Here is a 21,203-nt window from a genome sequence, read left to right as displayed (position 1 = left end):
CTTCACGCTACATTAAGCTGACATTAGGGGGTCACGGGTCATGGGTCACGGGTCACGGGTGGCCCATTGGTCTAAGGCGCCGTAATTCGCCGTGCAGAGTTGTGTCCCTTTGGCAAGCCAGAAAACAATGATCGTGGGTTCGTACCCCGGTTCGCCCAGAATACGTTTCTTGGTTTGCCAACACTATACCTGTGCTCCTGGCTTTCAGAAAAGTCTGTGAACGTCCTTAACCTACTTCGCTTCTGGATTCCCGACCACACAAACCTGACTCCCGTGACGAACTAGTAACTAAAACTTAAATAGCGACTGTACTTGTCGTGAGAGGCGACTAACGGGACCGGGTCGTCAGGCTCACTGACTTGGTTGATACAGGCCATCGTATCCAAATTGCGGATATCGTTGCTCATGATGTCAATCACTGGATTGTCTGGTCCAGACTCGATTATTTACAGACCGCCGTCATATAGCTGAAATATTTCTGAGTGCGGCGTTAAACAACAAACAAATAAACAAACAAACAAAAAGGAACTGAATCAACGTTGAATCAACTTACTCACTAGGTTTGTTTTCACATTGAAAATTGCGACAAAGTAAAACTAGAAAGAAAATCGTTACCAGTTTTTTTCCCACATGGGTAAGAGTTTTTATTGAATATTCCGGGAAAACGATGAACCAGAAATACAAGTTCCATCACACAACTAATTATCTGTAGAAGCAGGCCGAGATTTCTTGTCCATAGTCTGGTGAGGTTATGTTGAGTGAGGAGTAGGTGAGGTGAAATTGGGTTTAACGTCGCGTCCAAGATTATTGCACTTACATAGCGACGTGCATGCACGTGTGTGTGTGTGGCTGCTTGTACTAGTCCGGACTGATGCCGATTTATAGTGCTAGCCCACTGAGATACCATGCCGCAGTTTAACATGAATACCCCACTCAGACACAGTATACTGACTCCGAGCCGACCAGTCCTTGTTTTAGCCCCTTAATGCCGAGCGCCAGACAGGGTAACAACAAGTACCATCTTTTAACGTCTTTTGGTATGACGCGGCTGGGGATCGAACCCCGGACCTTCCGCTCTCCGGGCGGACGCTCTACCACTAGACCACGGAGGCGGTGAGTGAGGAGTAACGCTACATACTATACACGAGTACTACAGTAGTAAACTGCAGAGAAAAAGCCATACACCCATGTTGGATGCTGGCTGAAAATGAAACAAACTAGAGGGGGCACGGGTGGCCCAGTCGTCTAAGGCGCCGCGATTCGCTGTGCAGAGTTGCGTCCCTTGGGCACGCCAGAAACCTATGATTGTGGGTTCGAATCCCGGTTCGCCCCGATTATGTTTCTAGGTTTGTCAGCACCATACCCGTGCTCTTGGGTTTCACCGAAGTGGTAAACCTCTGAGACCTGCATCACTTCGGGCTTTCCTCCCACATTAAGCTGACACGCCGTGATATAACTGGAATAATGTTAAAAGCGGCGTCAAACCCAAGTCACTCACTCACTCACTGAAACAAACTAGAAATGTAAATTCGATCGTGATATATTTAATACGGAGAGCATCGTCGTGTTTTGGACCTCAAGTTTGTAGTTTCGGCGACTGTTTTTAGTCTTGTGACGTTTCTAGCACGTTTGTAATGGTTTGGTCAAATCCAATTTCCAAGTGAGTACTTTCTTTTGCCTGGCAGTTTAGTTGACAATTTCCCCCTTTTATCCAAAATATATTATCTTATTGTGTTTGGTAATATGGTACATACATAGGCTAGCTCACGTAATATATGAAAATAGTTTATGAAAAATATTATTTTAAAGGCTTTCGGGGAAATTCACGGTTAGATCAACGCCATGCTTCGCTCAACTGTATTTTGATCAATGAAACATACTCACTTCTCGCATGGCGTACATACAGTGCCGGGCAAAAGAAAGTATACACTTGAAACTTAGATTTGGATTTCTTATTTGTTATATTTTCAGCCACCATCAAACAATGGTGTATACTTTCTTTAAGTAGGGATATGATTTATGGATGAATAACTTCTTTATTATAATTAAGAGCGACGTTTCGGTGTAGGTTCTAACACCGTTATCAAGCAAGTGCTTGATAACGGTGTTAGAACCTACACCGAAACGTTGCTTGATAACGGTGTTAGAACCTACACCGAAACGTTGCTTGATAACGGTGTTAGAACCTACACCGAAACGTTGCTTGATAACGGTGTTAGAACCTACACTGAAACGTCGCTCTTAATTGTAATAAAGGAGTCGTTCATCCATAAATCCTACCCTTACTTAGTATTCCAACTTCTAAATGCCTATCAAAAAAGTTACTTTCTTTAACGGGGCGGTCGGGTAGCCTAGTGGTTAAAGCGTTACCTCGTCACGCCGAAGACCCGGGTTCGATTCCCGACATGCTAAAAGCGGCGTAAAACCTCACTCACTCACTCACTCTCTCTCTCTCTCTCTCTCTCTCTCTCACATTAACCCGACAGTTTATTCTCTCTCTCTCTCTCTCTCTCTCTCACACATTAACCCGACAGTTTATTCTCGTGGAATTTTATAGAAACACATCATTCAAATTTGTATACCTTGGACCTATTTTATCGCTATTTTCAACGTTTTTATTTGAGGCTGGTTCTGGTGATGTGTGGATCGATAACCAAACAATGCATATGGATAGTTGGCGTTTTTATGTTGATGAATAATGTAACCGGAAACCGTCGCGTTAAGCGTTCCTACAACGTGTCACGCCTGCATACATACACCCAGTAAAACTCCGTGTCAACATCTGCCGCACCAAACAACATTCACTCACTCACTCACTCAACAAGAACGCCATGTACACAATTAATTATGAATTACTGAAACTACAATTTGGCTAGCTGTGGTTGTGGATCTGATACAACATGGTCCGCGTATTGAACGGGTCGTGTCTATCGGTGTACCAGATGCTGCCTTCATTGTGTCCGGGATCGATGCCAGGCCACACGTGCTCCATCACGTATACACTAGACATGACGATGTGTTGAGGTTCAGACTAGATTATACAATACGCCTTGATTCACAGATACTTACACCTTCGCAATATAACGCCATGCTTGAAATACACTTTACACGTAGATTATATACCTTTTGATGTCTTGAACCAATTGCCTATTAATAAAAAGCGCTAATTGCTTTTAGTTTTAAGAATGATTTCCCATAGCTCCTACATAGGTACTTATAAATGTTCACTGAGCGAAGGCTGTCTTCACACAAACAATACGTCTGTTCTTAAATACTATAGTAGACTAATGCCAGCAGTGCCTTTGATCTTCAGCAATCGCCACGCTCCATTGCATCTACTCGCCTAGGAGCTCAGCAGGGTGTGATATACAGTGAGCTGTAGTTTTAAACTCTCGTGCATGTTATATACATCTGTTAGGTTATATATGCTGTTGTTATAAACTCTCGAGCATGTTATATACATCTGTTAGGTTATATATGCTGTAGTTATAAACGCTCGTGCATGTTATATACATCTGTTAGGTTATATATGCTGTAGTTATAAACTCTCGTGCATGTTATATACATCTGTTAGGTTATATATGCTGTTGTTATAAACTCTTGTGCATGTTATATACATATGTTAGGTTATATATGCTGTTGTTATAAACTCTTGTGCATGTTATATACATCTGTTAGGTTATATATGCTGTAGTTATAAACTCTCGTGCATGTTATATACATCTGTTAGGTTATATATGCTGTTGTTATAAACTCTCGCTCATGTTATATACATCTGTTAGGTTATATATGCTGTTGTTATAAACTCTCGTGCATGTTATATACATCATTTGGGTTATATATGCTGTAGTTATATACTCTCGAGCATGTTATACACATCTGTTAGGTTATATATGTTGTAGTTATATACTCTCGAGCATGTTATATACATCTGTTAGGTTATATATGCTGTTGTTATAAACTCTCGTGCATGTTATATACATCTGTTAGGTTATATATACTGTTGTTATAACTCTCGTGCATGTTATATACATCATTTGGGTTATATATGTTGTTATTATATACTCTCGTACATGTTATATACATTTGTAAGGTTATATATACTGGAGTTATATACTCTCGTACATGTTATATACATCTGTTAGGTTATATATATATATATTGTAGGTATATACTCTCGTGTATGTTATATACATCTGTTAGGTTATAAATGTTGTTATTATATACACTCGTACATGTTATATACATCTGTTAGGTTATATTTGTTGTTATTATATACCCTCGTACATGTTATATACATCTGTTAGGTTATATATGCTGTAGTTATATACTCTCGTGCATGTTATATATATCTGTTAGGTTATATATATTGTAGTTATATACTCTCGTGCATGTTATATTCATCTGTTAGGTTATATATGCTGTAGTTATATACTCTCGTGCATTTAATATACATCTGTTAGGTTATATATGTTGTTATTATATACTCTCGTACATGTTTTATACGGTCGTGTACGTTATATACATATGTTAGGTTATATATGCTTTTTTATATATTTTCGTGGATGTTATGCACATCTGTTAGTTATAAATACTGTTGTTATAAACTCTCATGCGTGATATATACATCTGTTATGTTACATATTCTGTAGTTATATACTCTCGTGTATTTGCTATATTAATCTGTTAGGTATGTAGACTGTAGTATTTTACTCTCGTATATTTTATGTCCATCTATTAGGTTATATATACTATTGTTATATAGTCATGCATGATATGTTCACCTGTTAGTTTATATACATATAGTTATATATACTTTTTATATTATATACATCTGTTGGGCTATATATACTGTAATTATCAACTATCGTATATGTTACATATATATGTTATATATATATATAGATATATACACTCGTGTATGTTATATCCAGTAGAACTTCCAGTGGTAATTCGCGGCCTTTACGGCCTGACCTGATCTAATCTCCGTGCCAAGTGGAGTTTGGAATACTATTTGGAAACATCGTTTTCTGCCAACTTCCACTATTATTCTGGATTCAAGAACAGAGACAGGCCCCTTTCAAGACATTCCATAGTGACAATATTCTGAACATTCGTGAGTTCACTAACATCTGATTCTAGTGTCCGTTACTTATTGCTGCGGTCGCCTATTTGACACATTGTTTGTTTGTTTGTTGTTTAACGCTGCACTCAGCAATATTCCAGCTATATGACGTCGGTCTGTAAATAATCGAGTCTGGACCATATCCAGTGATTGATATAATGAGCATCGACCCACGCAATTGGGATGGATGACATGCATCAACCAAGTCAGCGAGCCTGACCACCCGATCCCTTTAGTCGCCTCTTACGACAAGCATAGTCGCCTTTTACGGCAAGCATTGGTTGCTGAAGACCTATTCTACCGGTATCTACCGGTATTCTACCCCGGATCTTCACGGGTAATTTGACCCATTGTATTGTTTGTATTGCCTATCTTGATTTTAAACCTGAAACTGTGTGTTTAAATATAACTTATTGATTATTGATTGATCATGCGCGGTCATTTACTGATTGAACAATTTAGTTCTGTACGAGCCGATTTCCGGATTAACCTGCGTTTCAATTAGGAAATCACCTTGTCATAATACTGATTTTTGAGGCCATGCCTATTCACATGAACACCGTTTGACCTTTGTGGTTTTGTGGTTTGTTTTGTTTTTGTCAAAGAAAAATTTGACTTCATTAAGTTTTAATTAGTGTGTTTGACATAATCCCCCTCCTTAGAATCCTCTTTATGCTGATCGTAGCAATTGCGTGACATAGGTACTAGACATATAGCAGTTGGCGACAGTCCAGCATTGATGTAGGTGTACTTCAGCTGGGGTTAATTAGCGCTTCGCAATGCCCGTCTCCCCAAGTAATGCATTGCTTTTCTCGGTAAATTGCCACGCAAAACTCTCTCACTAATCCAACAAATGAAATTCACAAAGGCAGAAACATCGAAAATTTATTAGCTGAGCTTTAAATTGTTTTCTGTCAGTGGCGATGGAAGGATGGATTCAAAGCTAGAATAAGCTTGCTACTTGATCAAAGGGAATCAGTTACAAACCAATCGATACGTACGCTAGTCTTTGATCGTATCTATTACAAATTCAGTGCATTAGGATCTTTGCTCCAAATGACTACCTATGCACTCAATCCTAGTATTGTTTTCATATTTAGCTATGGGGACGACATACAATTTATAACATCAAAGGAAAAGGGTCTCAAGCGAATAGTCTAAGGGGAGATAACTCTGTGTGGTCTAGATCCACGAGGTGTGAGCTCGGACCACTTTAGGCACTGCAGATTGACATTGCCCCTTGTGATCGAAATTAAGTAAATGCATGTATCGCATGGAAAATGTGTCCATTCCAGTAAATTATTGACGATTAGCCGTATAAAAACGTAATGGAGTCGTTGCTTTGTTCTTTAATCCTATGCGATCAGTGACTTTATATTGGACCTGCTTCTCGTAACGGAGTCAGTGAGTGGGTTATCGAATTAGGGACAAGTGAATCTCAAATGGCATTTTGTGTAATGTTTCCGGGGACAGGCTATGTTGAAGGTTTACTTGGATCGCATTCACTTAGTTCCTGAGTTGTGGAGTCAACATAATACTCACCATCTCTTGATTCTGACATTTACCAGAAGAGATGGCCATTTGCTCGACAGTATGACACATACAGAGGCTAGGTCCCTTGAACAGGCTGAGAGAAACATGCGAGGCGTCACTCTGTTAGTGTAACAATCGCTGTTTCAAATCGAAATCGTGCTCCTTAAAAAATATCAAACAGCTGATATTTTGTCAGACGTTGGCAAAAGAAACGCCTGGCGTTTTTTTTGGTGTTTTTTTTCTTTTTGTAACGAGCGTATATTCAGTATCCTTTTTATTATACATGATTTGAAACCTAGCTCTGGCTGTTGGAATTTTCGAAAAGTGTGATCGGGGTTAAAGTGGGAAAAGATGTTTGCTTCATTTTAGAATAGACAACAACAAAACTTGCCAGAAGTCGGTGATGGAAAAAAATGAAATGTCTTACATTGCATTTTCCTCACTTTTTAGTGCGTTAAATTTGATTTTGTGACGGGAAGTTTGAAACAGTGTCAGATGTTTTGTGGGGAGGAGTTTGGACGATTTGTACAACTCCAGTGTCTTGTGTTTGACAGTGTTCGTGCATGGTGATATATTACCGCTGTAGTTGTCTATACATGTCATAGTAATTGTCTCATAGTAATTGCACGTCCACATTGCCTGTATATCAGCAGCCGGGATCAAGCCAAGACTTATATTTAGCCTATGAAATCTTGTATTACTCAATACTCTTCTCGTCGTCTAAAATTAAACAAAGAATTTTCCTGATGCTGTTTTCATGTGGAATTGAACTAGCTAGAGCAGGTTAGACTTGCTTTTTCACAATAGCTTTCCTTCTACATAAAGCTGACACGCCGTGACATAAATGACACATTTTTCAAAGGGGCGTTAAACACATCTCACTCAGTGTACTGTTTTGTTTGTTTGTTGTTTAACGCCGCACTCAGCAATATTCCAGGTGTATGACGGCGGTTTGTAAATAATCAAGTCTTGAACACATAATTCAGTGATTGACATCATGAGCATCGATCTACACAATTGGGATACGATGACATGCATGGACCTAGTCAGCGAGCCTGACCACCCCATCCCGTTTGTCGCCTCTTATGGCAAGCAGAGGTTGCATGGGGCCTGTAATCTTACCCAGAGTCCTGGCGGGTTGGCCACTCTAGGAGTAGCGCCCTTGTCCTCCGTGGTGAGGTGACGGTGAAGACTATCACTACATATGCATGATATCACACATACACATGCACGCCACACAGTAGTATAGAAGCAGTACTTAGTGTTCTGAAGTCAGAAGCAGCACTTGGTGTTCTGAAGTCAGAAGCAGTACTTAGTGTTCTGAAGTCAGAAGTAGCACTTGGTGTTCTGAAGTCAGAAGCAGCACTTGGTTTTCTGAAGTCAGAAGCAGCACTTAGTGTTCTGAAGTCAGAAGCAGCACTTGGTGTTCTGAAGTCAGAAGCAGCACTTGGTTTTCTGAAGTCAGAAGCAGCACTTGGTGTTCTGAAGTCAGAAGCAGCACTTGGTGTTCTGAAGTCAGAAGCAGTAATTAGTGTTCTGAAGTCAGAAGCAGCACTTGGTGTTCTGAAGTCAGAAGCAGTACTTAGTGTTCTGAAGTCAGAAGCAGCACTTGGTGTTCTGAAGTCAGAAGCAGTACTTAGTGTTCTGAAGTCAGAAGCAGCACTTGGTGTTCTGAAGTCAGAAGCAGTACTTAGTGTTCTGAAGTCAGAAGCAGCACTTGGTGTTCTGAAGTCAGAAGCAGTACTTAGTGTTCTGAAGTCAGAAGCAGCACTTGGTGTTCTGAAGTCAGAAGCAGCACTTGGTTTTCTGAAGTCAGAAGCAGCACTTGGTGTTCTGAAGTCAGAAGCAGCACTTGGTGTTCTGAAGTCAGAAGCAGTAATTAGTGTTCTGAAGCCAAAAGCAGTACTTGGTGTTCTGAAGTCAGAAGCAGTACTTTGTTTTCTGAAGTCAGAAGCAATTCTTGGTGTTCTGAAGCAAGAAGCAGTAATTAGTGTTCTCAGGTCAGAAGCAATACTTTGTGTTGTGAAGTAGATAGATCGGGGGGTCACACTCGGCGACAGCGTGTGCATGACGTTGCTCTTAATGTCATTAGTTAGTTTGTTGTGTAACGCCGCACTCAGCAATATTCCAGCTATATGACGGCGGTCTGTAAATAATCGAGTCTGGACCAGACAATCAAGTGATTGACATCATGAGCATCGACCCACGCAATTTGGACACGATGGCATGCATCAACCAAGTTAGCGAGTCTGACCACGCAAGAGAGTTAACTGACTATAAAAAGTCCAGTTTCCCCCCTTGCAGAACTAGGCTGGTATAATGGAGTTAGATTTTGGCTGGACTAACGAGTCTATGCATAGTCCAATCAAAATCGCGCAACGAAATCGAAATCCGGTTCGTAAACTGTCGCGCAGATTTCGGTCGATTGCAGGATTTGCAAAGCATGCGCACCGCCACATCGTTGTCAACAGATATTTTCCAAACCTTTTAATGTTTTTGATAAAGGTGCTCCCGTGATTTGATGCACTTCGCGATGTAAGACCCTTTTTAACAAACATAGATTGATTATCGACCAGATCGTCTTGACTGGGCGCCACCGTTTTGTTTGAAACAAATGCAAGTGATGGAATCTGATTGGTCCATAGGAGAGGCTAACAAGGGACATAACTCGAAATAACCACTGGTGGCGCTACGATCGAGCCCACGAATTCCAGCCAAGTTCGTCAGGGGTGGAATCTGGACTTTTAAAGTCAGTAAACTCTCTTGCCTAGGGAAGATGACCCGATCCCGTTAGTAGCCTCTTACGACAAGCATAGTCGCCTTTTACAGCAACCATATCAATCACTGGATTGTCTGACTGTTTGCCCGGGTGCATTAAGTAAGTGAGCGTTGTTTTACGCCGCAGACACATTATTCCAGATATATCGTGGTGTTATCAAGATTGGGCCAGGAACACCAGGCGTCCGTCCCACAAAGTGAGTGGTCCGAACTCATATTCTTTAACGCATACTTTAGATATATATTTATTAACATTGTTTTGCGGGGCGAAATCCAGTGATCAATAGCACGAACTGGGATCCATGTCGTCCGGGTATACCATGACACGCAATCAGCTAAGTAACCTGACGAACCACCAAGACCTAACCACCTGGTCCACATTCAGTCGGATGTTACGTGCGTGTGCGTGTGTATGGTGTGTGTGTGCGTGTGTGTGTATGGTGTGTCTGTCTGTCTGTCTCTGTGTGTCTGTGTGTTGTCTGGTCTGTGGTGTGTGTGTCCGTGTCTATGGTGTGTGGGTGTCTGTGTGTGTGCATGAGTTGGGTTTAACGCCGCTCTTAACAGTATTCCAGTTACATCATGGTGTGTCAGCTTAATGTGGGACAAAATGTGATGCAGGTCCCTGACGTTTACCACATAACGAGCACGGGTATGGTGCTGACAAACCATGAAACCTGGATTCGAACACACAATCATAGGTTTCCGGCGTACCCTGCGAATTGCGGCGCCTTGGACGACTGGCCTCGGACGTTCCAACAAGCACAGGGGCTTATCCCGCCCCAGAATCCCAATGTTAAGTTAGATGTGAAAATAGACATATGATGTGCAATACAGACCACTCACCTTGCTGGTGTAATTAGCATAGGGGTTCGGGTTGAACCTCAACACTGTTATCGATTCACGCCATACTGGTAACAATACACCTTGTACAAATGTCGTCGGAGAATATAAGTGATGGAGTATGTCGAACCGTTAATGGCACCATATGCACTGTGCAGCCAGTTCCTGATGCATAACGAATGATACTTGTGTCTTACTATTTCACAAACATCTGGAAACAGTATGTACTGGATGTTAAACGTTTTCATAAAAAGATTCAGTTATTTCTTGCTATTTCTTCATTTGTATCATTTGTTACGTGTCGATTTCCGAATTGGAACAATGTTAACCCAGAAATATGTACGTAAAACAATTTAGTGTGAAACCACCAAACAACAAGCACAGAGTACACAATCATTAATTTATTCCAAAATAAAGTAGGTTTACAAATCAATACGAATAACTGCAAATCAATTATACTGGCAGGACACAAGAGAGTTGTTGTACAATATTCAAAGGCAGTATAAAATGTGAGAGCAGCGGAAACAACATTGACAAGAATAGTAATCACCTCACCGTAACAGTGGTCAAGTTTCTGAACACCAGGGTGAAAAGTGATCTCCACATGGAAGCTGGTCTTGATGTAATGTCAGATAAAATGTGAGATGAAAAATGAGATGACTGGGACGCACCCGCTCCACTTATATAGTCTAACTAGCATCCAGCACTTTCTACACAGTGCCAAACCAGTCCAGTGTCACTTGAACATCACAGAATAGTCCACATGTTTCTATAACGCTTGACATCCATCCATGCTATTCAACAAGTTAAAGATAATTCGAGCATTTAGATATAATTACTTCCTCACCACCGCGTACATTAAATAGTACTAAATTCCTGATAACTAACCAATGTCCAAATACGTGCAGTGAGCTTCTACGGAATAGAAACAATGTAATACAGTTACAATCATCGTTTAACAATATATATCCGATATGAAAACAATTCCCTGAGGACGCCAGTGTCTGTCCTTGCTCCAAGGCTGTACTGAATGATAAGTCCATGAGTGTATGGTAATTCAATCCTTATAATAGGCAAGTCTAGATAAGTGGACAGTACATCTAAGGACGCCAGTCTCTTATGACCCGTGAAGATTCCGGGATAGAATAGGTCTTCAGCAACCCATGCTTGCCGTAAAAGGCGACTATGCTTGTCGTAAAAGGCGACTAACGGGATCGGGTGGTCAGGACCGCTGACTTGGTTGATGCATGTCATCGATCCAACATTGCGAGGATCGATGCGCATGATATCAATCACTGGATTGTCTGGTTTCAGACACGATTATTTACAGACCGCCGTCATATAGCTCGAATGTTGCTGAGTGCGGCGTTCAACAACAAACCAAACCCATATAGTGAGACCACTTAGTACATATAATATCTAGAAAGTATTATTTCAACTAATAAGTATTGCCCTAAAGACTTGTTCAAGTCTACTCGTTCACCAGCTACAGCATTTGGACATGGGCAAACTTGGGCCAAGAAGAGGATTATTTTCGCCCACGTCCACAAGCTTGCATTATCAAGAGTTCCCTCCCTTTGTATTGACCACCCATCTCGACGGAATGTTGTTCCGAAAAATTGAACAGTTACTCTAAAGATTTTGGATGAGTTGCTTATTTAAACAAGTTTTTAAGGGTCGTTTTGTTTATAAAAGTTGAATTAAATAAACGTAACTCGATCACTTTGTCCTTTCATTTCACTGAACGTTCCCCCATGGGGATTTCGGCTTAAAATAGGCCCCTGTAGTTCGAGGCGAAAGACTGTGAATCGGGTGGTCAGGCTTGGTTGATTGCATGTCACTGTAAACCCCCATGACCTGGGATGCTGCTCAATCGCTGGTTTGTATCGATTATTTACAGAGCCGCCATATACTGAAACAATGCGTTAAACAACAAGCACACAATCATTATACATATATGTTGCAGGAGGTGGACGTCGAGGGTATATGGTGAAGCTTACATGATAATGGCTGGCATACGATTGCAACTGTAGTAGTCAACTGTGTATGCCGTCCAGTCAAAATACAGGCAGATCAAACAGTGTCGACGAGCGTACACTCACGCCAAGCCGCGTTAATGTAACCCGTGTTTACCTGCCCAAACGCGTTTTATTGCGTGTGATCCTGTAAGTTTATAGTGCTTGAACGAAATACAACTTGAATTTTAAATAAATATTACTGTTAGTAATACCCGTTCCACTACTGCAATCAAAGGGTTGAAGTTTGATGAAAATATGATACTTCAAAGTGGCAAGTCTCCGGAACATTGCGCTCTGACAATGGAAACACACTTACATAGTAGATATGGAAAAAGATCAAACAGCCCGCTTAAAAAATATATGAATTGTTTAATGCGACAATTATTGGTGGGGGACGTGGCGCATTACATTATTCAAACCCTGGTAGCATATGTTAAATTATTTTCTTTCTTGGTTTTATTAAAATCATTCCGAGCGGAATTATGATTAATATATATATGTTTGATGTGTCGATCGTTCACGGCGGAACGGGATCAAAGAGACAAGTCGTAACCTGCTGTTTAGTCAGTGTGGTAACATGCTTACCGGTAGATATGTGTGATGAAAATATGCCGTGTGTGAACGATGATATATGTGTGAGTATGATTAAATTGTGCGACTATGATTATGTATCATGTACGATGATATATTCTGTCAGTGCGATGATATATTGAGTGAGTACGATAGGGGTGTGTGGCGTGTGTGGCGTGTGTGTGTGTGTGTGTGTGTGTGTGTGTGAGTGTGTGGAGGGGGTGGGGAAGTAAGGGAATCAGTGTCTCATGGTAATGAAGTTCTTAACGTGTGAATGTGTATGGTTTTACGCCGCTTTTAGCACTATTCCAGCAATATCACGGCGGGGGGACACCAGAAATGGGCTTCACACATTGTACCCATGTAGGGAATCGAACCAGGGCCTTCGGCGTGACAAGCGAACGCTTTAACCATTAGGCTACCCCACCACCCCTCTTAAAGTGTAGAGAGGCGATTAGGCTAGTGGTCAAAGTGTTCGCTCGTCACGCCGAAGGCCCGGGTTCGATTCCCGACATGGGTACATTGTGTGAAGCCCATTTCTAGTGTTTTTCCCGCCGTGATATTGCTGGAATATTGCTAAAAGCGGCGTAAAACCATACTCACTCACACTTTAAGAACTATTATAGTTAATTATGTTGTTGGAATGTTGCTAACAGTAGTGTGAAACTATACTCAGTCACTTTAAGTTGGTTGGTTGGTTTGTTGTTTAACGCCGCACTCAGCAATATTCCAGCGAATGACGGCGGTCTGTAAATAATCGAGTCTGAACCAGACAATCCAGTGATTAATATCATGAGCATCGATCCACGCAATTGGGATATGATGCCATGCATCAACCAAGTCAGCGAGCCTGACCACCCGATCCCGTTAGTCGCCTTTTACGACAAGCGTGGGTTTCTGAAGACCTATTCTACCCCGGAATCTTCACGGGTCCAGTCACTTTAAGAGTGGTACTCCGAACATATATTTCTGGATCAATAATCTTCTCTAGAACATGTCAGCCAGTGCCAATACTCCACCCCTATACATAATGAAGCTTACATACATACCCCAAAAGCCACGCCTTCTCACAGCATCACCTTACCCACCCACGCTCACCCACTCCACCAGAGATGGTGGCAAGTTCTATTTTTTCAATATTGTTTAATCAGGAATGTCTATCGTCTAAATTAATCAGCACTGAACCCGTACCGCATTGTGTCTAACTGAACGTCTCATGTTATCAAAAGGTCTTCCTTCAGTTCACAGCACGTTATCAAGAAAAGAGCATAGACTAAAGAGCGCTTAGATCATTGATGCTTTTTATCCGTAACAATGGATAGTTACAATATACAAATACATCTCTTAGAATCATTTTACATCAGACAAGCATTTACTTCTATATTTCCACACGAGATATGTTGTATATTGCTGTCAATCGTTTTACTTCAAAGGAGGTTGTGATAGCCAGTTTTTTACTTACTCGCTGTAACGTCATACGTTTACATGCAATGACGTCAGAGTAGTCAGCAATGTATCAATATGGCTTTATTCATCCTTTCTATATGGGTTAACACAGATATACATCACGTATGAGGCAACACTCTCGTTTAGAGTATGTCATAATATCAGAAGGTATGATGAAATGTAGTGGATTTTTTTCGTGGATTTTTTTCAAATCCCGACAAATAAGATACTTGAAAAATTGGCATGGGTACTCAAAATGTCAACAGATCTGAAACTTCAATGAAAGCCCATTACTGTTAGCATCAAAGGAACGGCTAAAGAGAGCCACTATAAAGAATTAAGTAGATAGGTATTGTTTGGGGGAATTTCGACGGATGTGACAATGTTAAAAGAATATTTCACAATGGGATCGTTGTTACGCACCACAGAATTGAAAGCATCGGATGAAAATTAGTCAAGCATGTATTCTCGGGCGGCTGTCAAAGCATGAACACTTTTGACATTTTATGTCTAATAATCGATCAACATTCTTTAACATGTTTTTTCTTGTTTATCACTAATACATGGGGATATTATACAACTCAAGTTATATTACTTTGAAAGTTCTTTTCACGGCATAAAGATTCGATGCATATATTCAATGTTATTTCCATTTAACAGCGATAAACTGACTTCAAAGAATCTTCATGAAATAATGAAGGCATTAAATAATTAAAGTTTAATGACATACAAATCAACCTTTTTCCAAAGTCATCGCCCCGCCCCCTCAACGCGATGGTGTGGTCCCTTCTTCGCACAAAACGTAAACATTGTTACACATTCAGTGACGTCATACTATTGTTATCAAAGGCACAATCGCACGGTACACTCGCCGTATAGCGGCCGCCACGATTCAATACTTTGCAGGCCGTTGTATAAGCCCTCTGTGTTGTGAAATATGCCGCCATAGTGTGTACTGTTAGCCATGAAAAATTAAAACGGAGCATTGCAGAGGAGAATATCATTTCGCACGCTGTATGATCAAAGAAATCACCGATGAATGAACATGGACCAATAAATGGAACAAAGACAGACACAACAATGGGCCAATCAGACACGTTCTCATACGGACCAGTCTAATTATCCGCAGTCAAACGCAACGCGAAAAACGCGGTAAGTTGGCCAATTGCTATTTAACACATGCGTGTTTGAGCAGTTCTTTCCAGCGAAAAACACTGTTAGACGAGCTAACTGCTTGACGTATATTACCCGTGTTAATTTAACACCCATCTCCTAATTGTAGCGATATAAACGCGCTAAGGAAAGGAATCTGAGGTATTTACCCCTCGCGTGATAATGAACTAGTCCAACTGTCAATCACGTAGGTCGACCCCGCCCCCTCGTCGTGTTGTGAGTGAATGTGGTGGTGGTGTTGACTGGTGTTGAGCGAGACACTCGTTCAGCAGGAACTTACCCTTCTCAAAGTGCGATTTTCGGACTACTTCAAGTTGAATGAGTGACTTTTTATACTGCAAAGTTTGATGGAAAAGTGTGACACAGATAGCTATGGGAAAACTTCAAAGTAGACATGGTGAGTTTTGGGGGGAGAGTTTATAGCCTGACCTCTCCCGTGCATGTTGTTCATCGATCGAGTGAGTGACCGACCGCCAGTGTCCGAGAATGGACACTCATGGCAGAGGTTAGGTCAAGTAAATTGCCATGCCGTTGTGTTGCATGTCCATGCTGTAGACGTAGACGACGTCCTTGCTTGGTTTTGTTGCTGAGTGTCTTTGTTTATATTTTTCATAATCACGCCTACTCCCATCCTTCGTCCGGTCCAGTTTGTCGGAGTGTCCGAGTTCCACGTGAAGGTACATGCATGTTATGGTTTTTTTTATCATGTTTATCACACCTTGCCTTGAGTATCATATGCTATTTACCTAGCATGCAAAAGTATCTCTTATTCTTTAACTTATTTTGGTTTATAGAACTTTAGTGTCTGTAGGTCTTGTAACGTGCATGTGGAACAAGTGTATAATTTTGATAACGTTCCTTGTCTTACATGTTTGTGACAAGCATTCAGTTGTCGTTGACAGCGTTGAAGTTAACAATAATGAATTTCCAGAACACTTCACGTTCTTTTAAAGTTACAAGAATGAACAGCACTACACTGTGTCAATATTGAACCGTGTTTTAGAACATGTAATGATTCTGTAAGATGGCAAAGCGTTTTTGATTTACCATTTGGAAGGTAAACACAACTCAGTCTGAAGTCATTTTCCTAGATCAATAGCTTTTAGCATTACTTTGGTCGAGTTGAGATAAACGAAACGTCAAAGCATTCCACGTTTTTTTTTATTGAACTCATTATATCGTTTCAGCTGAGTGCTTCTTTGTGAATGCTCACCTCAACAAAGCACTTGAGGAGCAAATTTGGAAGAAAAAGACCGGATTTAATCTTGCCAACTATAACATGGACGAGACTATATCAGTAAGTAAAGATTAAATGGACATACATACCCCCTTTCTAGCAGTAAATGTGTACAACATTGTGTGTTGACACTTAGTACACAAACTGTTCTACATTGTTTTAAAGAGCCCCCTGTTGTGTGCATGTGAATTGAAACATTGTTGTACAAGTTAGTCCGGGCGCTACATCAAAGGATCGGTCTTGAGCCACGAGGCACTGGGAGAAATAAGGGTGCCCCAAGTCCTTGCGTTTAAACTTTCAGCTTTCTACAAGACGTGATTTTTATCAGCGGGAGAGCCACTCAAGACTTGTTTACGAGTTTTCCATGGGGAAAACATATTTACAATATGAAGCAGAGGGGACAGTTTGGAGGTGAATGAGAAAGACGAAGGGAGACAGGTGCTTGGTTTGGGACTGTTATTGACGGAGATGGTGGGAGGGAGGGAGGGAGGCAGGCTAGCCTCTGCTTACAATACGCGGGGCAAGGCCGCCAACTGAAAAGCAAGCCAGCTATGTCTCGGCTAAATTACACAGCAGAAAGAAGGTAATAGGTGCCTGTTCTGTTTGATGTTGGATAGAAATCTGATCCAGGCCTGGAGAAACCTAGCCAGGCCACTGAGGTGTCGTTCTGCTTGGCTGGTCTCATCGATCAATACTCAGTCCCTAGTGCTAAGGGATGGAGTCAGGGGAGGCCAGATTAAGGGGTACAGGGGAATTAAGGGAGAGGGGGAATTAGTGGCAAGTAGTGTGTGTTTTAGGGGGAGGGAGAGAAGGGGGATACGCAGATGCATACCACAGAGGGGGAAAGTTGAAGGGGATTTAGAAATGGACAGAACAGAGAAGGATTGGGATGAGTAATAAAGGATCTTGGATGGGGACAATTTTTGTAAAGAGCAGTGTGAGAATTGATTCGCTTCCAAAATCCTAGCAGGTCTTGCAAGATCTGAGAGCTTGTTTGAAAGGGATATTATCATGTCTTGAATAATGTGTCTCAACGTGATGCCACAGATTTTTTTATCAGTAGATGCTGTATTGATTCAGGATCTTCAGATGATTTGTCGGGCTGTAAAGGTTTTTTTTCTGTCTCAGTTTTAAGTTTGAAGTCTTCAAGTACATGAGGTTAAAACAGTCGTGAGATGACTCTGGTGATGAAGGGAATCAGCTGGTATAAGGGTAGTGTGTCAGGGTGGGTAGGGTGTAGGTGGGTAGCGTGGATGGGTGGGGCGATAAGTGTAAGGGTAGGTCGGAGACAGGGAAAAATAGAGGAGTGAATAAGGAAATTGATTTTAGGTGTCGGAGATACGTTTGATGGGACAAAAAACATGTAGCGGAGAAAAAACGTTTTGTAGTAATGGGGCGTCAGATGACTTGTTGGTGTGGCTACTGGGTAGAGTAAGACAAATGCATTCAGTAAGTGACTGAAGGTTTAACCAGAAAATTAGCACATGTTGCCCACTAAACAAACTTTTAGGATACAATGTTGAAAGAATGTGCACAGAAATAGATTCCAACATGAATAGACAAATGTGACATGAGGTAGTGTATTATGTCCGAGGCGAGAAGTAATGTTTAAAAGGCGAATATGTTGGCTTAAGGGGCTTAGGTTTTTTAGTTTGTAAGGCTTATCATGTACGAGATGCAGAGTTGAGCGTGTAGTGGCTGGCTGTATAAGAACAGAGAGGTGTGTGCGGGAGGTGTGTTGTGAGTGAGTGACAGACAAGGGGAGATACCACACACGAGAGGCAAACAAGAAATCAGTGGTGAAAATATGGAGACCGAGATAAGACTGAGTGAGAAATAGTTTCATGTGGCTTCCATTTTTAAAAAAATGGCGATCAGATGAATGACAAATAGTGGAAACCCATGGAAGAAAGCTGGTTATCTTCAGATTATTGTGTGACTTGCATTTGGAAGAGGGAATTAACTTTGTGTCAGAAATATCTATTGAATTAAAAAAAGAACTAATTTAATCAAAGTCATGCAATTTTTTCTAAACAAACTATCTAAACGCTTATCTTTGAATACAAAAAACAAGCTTTAACGAAAATGTGGAATATTGAAAAAAACATTGATTCAGGTATGTGAATGACAGCCAGTGGGATAAAAACAACCATTGATTGGCAATAGAAACGTTTTTTATGTATCTCAGATTGATAAAATAGACTTTTTTTTGTCATGGATTGTCGAAGTTTGTTCAATTTCCTGGAAAGCGTGGTCCAAAATTGTTTCTCGTTAAAGCTTGTGGTTGCATTAGCATTGTAACAATGGTGCTCGCACCCTGTCAGAGTGCTGTAGTAGCAGGGCCTTCCAACATCATTAGGTCAATTCTCCTGTAATGGCTCCGTTTTGTGTCAGTTTGACGGACAAATTGACCCATTAATGGATTTTGTTACTGAGAGATAATTAGGCAATTATTTTCTGAACTTTTATGAACTGCGCATTGTCTTTTCCTTGTGTTGTGGGTGATTCACACCTTATAGTGTTGGTGGTAGTGTGTGCCATTTAATAGCACTCTATTTGTTTGGCTACTAGTAAATGTTAAATCTCAATTTAATCAAGCTGTTATATACTTCAAAGGCAAAAGTACCACATAGGACACAAATAATTGGCTCAATTGTCAAATAGGAACATTATATCCAAGATTAAGATTATTTTGTTCTCATACAACTTGCAACGTCTTCAATTAATTTGGCGAGGTAATGTAAGCTACAGTGTTGGTTAAAAGCTCTGCTTGAGTTTGACTCTCCACATGGGAACAATTTGTGAAGACCATTCATTGTGAGGAACCATCCTGACAATTAATTTTATGTCTTGATGCACCGGGACTCTGGCGCCTTGTACAGCGACATCCTTTGACCAGACAAACATCTCTCTGTTAGGATTCCTTGCACTGACACAATTGCCTCTTATAAAACCCCGAGAATCCGATGTTGCATATGGGTGACTGGACAAAACTAGCACAATGTGAAGTCTAGTGACCAAGACTAATTTGATAAATGTATTTAGAAGCCATTATGCTGGTCAGCCGAGGGGGGGCTCCCGTTATAGCTGAGTGACACGGGGTGGCCTGGAGGCAAATAGCATTCCAGTGGGCTATAGGAGAAGGGAATGGGTTGAGAAATGCAAATCGGTGTGTTCCGATTGTGTGTCAGATGGGACAATGTGACAATCACAGTGGTATTAGTGAAGACGTTCACTGAACCGTAAGCTCCCTGTGCATATAAACCACTTCATTTTATCTGGTATAAGCAATCGATGTTACAGGATTGAGCTGTGTATTCTTGTTAAAGGAATACTGGGTTGTTTTGTGACATTGTTTTTGAAATGATTATTGCCGTAGCTTTCTTCCCATACAATAATACTGTGTTTCACCAAACATCTAAGGCCTATGTCACTTTCAGCTTTCCTCCAACATTAAACTAACTCGACTTGATGTAACTGAAATACTATTTATAGCAGCATAAAACCGGATTCACTCACTTGCTCTTTCCCAATATTAAGACTCTTGGCAATTTGTGTCCGAAATTGGCAAATGTGTTGATTAAAGAACATGGTTCAAGGTGAAACTGATAAAACATGGTTTGAACAACTTTAATTTAATCATTCAAATTGTGTTTTCAAAATGCAACAAAAGGTTTCAAACAAATTAGTATTGAAACGTGTCACAGTTTTCACACTTCAAATTTTACAACCAGTCTGGTTTTGACACAAAATTAATTATAGACCAGAGACGCCTTTTGATGTATACATCTGTTCACAGCTTGAACAATAAATGCAAAAATTAGATAATTGATTTTTGCAAGTTAGATAAATGAGAGGATAGCATGATGTCATATTTATTGTGGGGGTTATTGATTAACATGTGGTTATTAGAGTCATATAGCACACTCAAAGGTTTATAGGTATGGCTTGAAATAACACTTACTAGATACAGCTAAATCTTATTCACCAATACCTGTCTTTCCAAGTTGTTGAACTGTTACATTGTTTTTTCAAAGGTGGCTGTATAGGGATTCCAGATTAGAATTGGTCCCCAGCAACTTATGTGAATTGTAACGGGTTACCAAATGGTCAGGCTCGGTGACTTGGATGATTGGATGTAATTAAACCGGACGATGTGGATCTTTGTTCATAATATTGATCACTGGGTTGTCTGGTCCAGACTTGATTATTTACTGGCCGCCATTATATATTTCTGAATGCAGCGTTAAACAAACAAACAAACAAACAAACAAATACTTCACAGTCCATATACAGTGGAACTCCATTAATCTGGACGGTAGGATTCCCAGTGAAATTGTCCAGGTTGTCAAATTTCCGGATTACCTGTTTTATCAATTTCAGTATTGTGCACATATTATGTCCTTTGTATTCATGCAAGTTTTCTTGTGGTAATCGTCCAGAGGGAGGGGTTCCAGATTAATCAGGTCAAGACTAAGAAGGG

At 40.7% G+C, this 21,203-nt stretch overlaps 2 protein-coding genes across 3 annotated transcripts in view; both read left to right on the top strand.

Moving 5' to 3' along the window:
- Positions 1-8,689, top strand: part of LOC125381060 — a 59,453-nt gene extending 50,764 nt beyond the window's left edge. Inside the window, exon 2 of the mRNA XM_048397239.1 lies at positions 7,900-8,689. Coding sequence (XP_048253196.1) covers positions 7,900-8,689 — 790 coding nt within the window. The remainder of the gene's footprint in view (positions 1-7,899) is intronic.
- A 6,999-nt stretch (positions 8,690-15,688) lies between these two features.
- The window catches only part of LOC124133965 (protein naked cuticle homolog 2-like), a 116,820-nt gene continuing 111,305 nt past the window's right edge, over positions 15,689-21,203 (top strand). Inside the window, exons 1-3 of one of the 2 annotated variants that reach the window (XM_046498570.2) lie at positions 15,689-15,880; positions 16,131-16,160; positions 16,671-16,780. In XM_046498570.2, the coding sequence (XP_046354526.1) occupies positions 15,856-15,880; positions 16,131-16,160; positions 16,671-16,780 (165 nt within the window). In that variant the 5' untranslated portion in view covers positions 15,689-15,855. The remainder of the gene's footprint in view (positions 15,881-16,130; positions 16,161-16,670; positions 16,781-21,203) is intronic. The other variant, XM_046498571.2, reaches the window with a different exon arrangement.

The sequence above is a fragment of the Haliotis rufescens genome, unplaced genomic scaffold, assembly GCF_023055435.1.
Source record: "Haliotis rufescens isolate VD_foot unplaced genomic scaffold, xgHalRufe1.0.p SCAF_17, whole genome shotgun sequence".
Taxonomy (NCBI): domain Eukaryota; kingdom Metazoa; phylum Mollusca; class Gastropoda; order Lepetellida; family Haliotidae; genus Haliotis; species Haliotis rufescens.
This window is presented reverse-complemented; position numbering and strand designations above follow the sequence as displayed.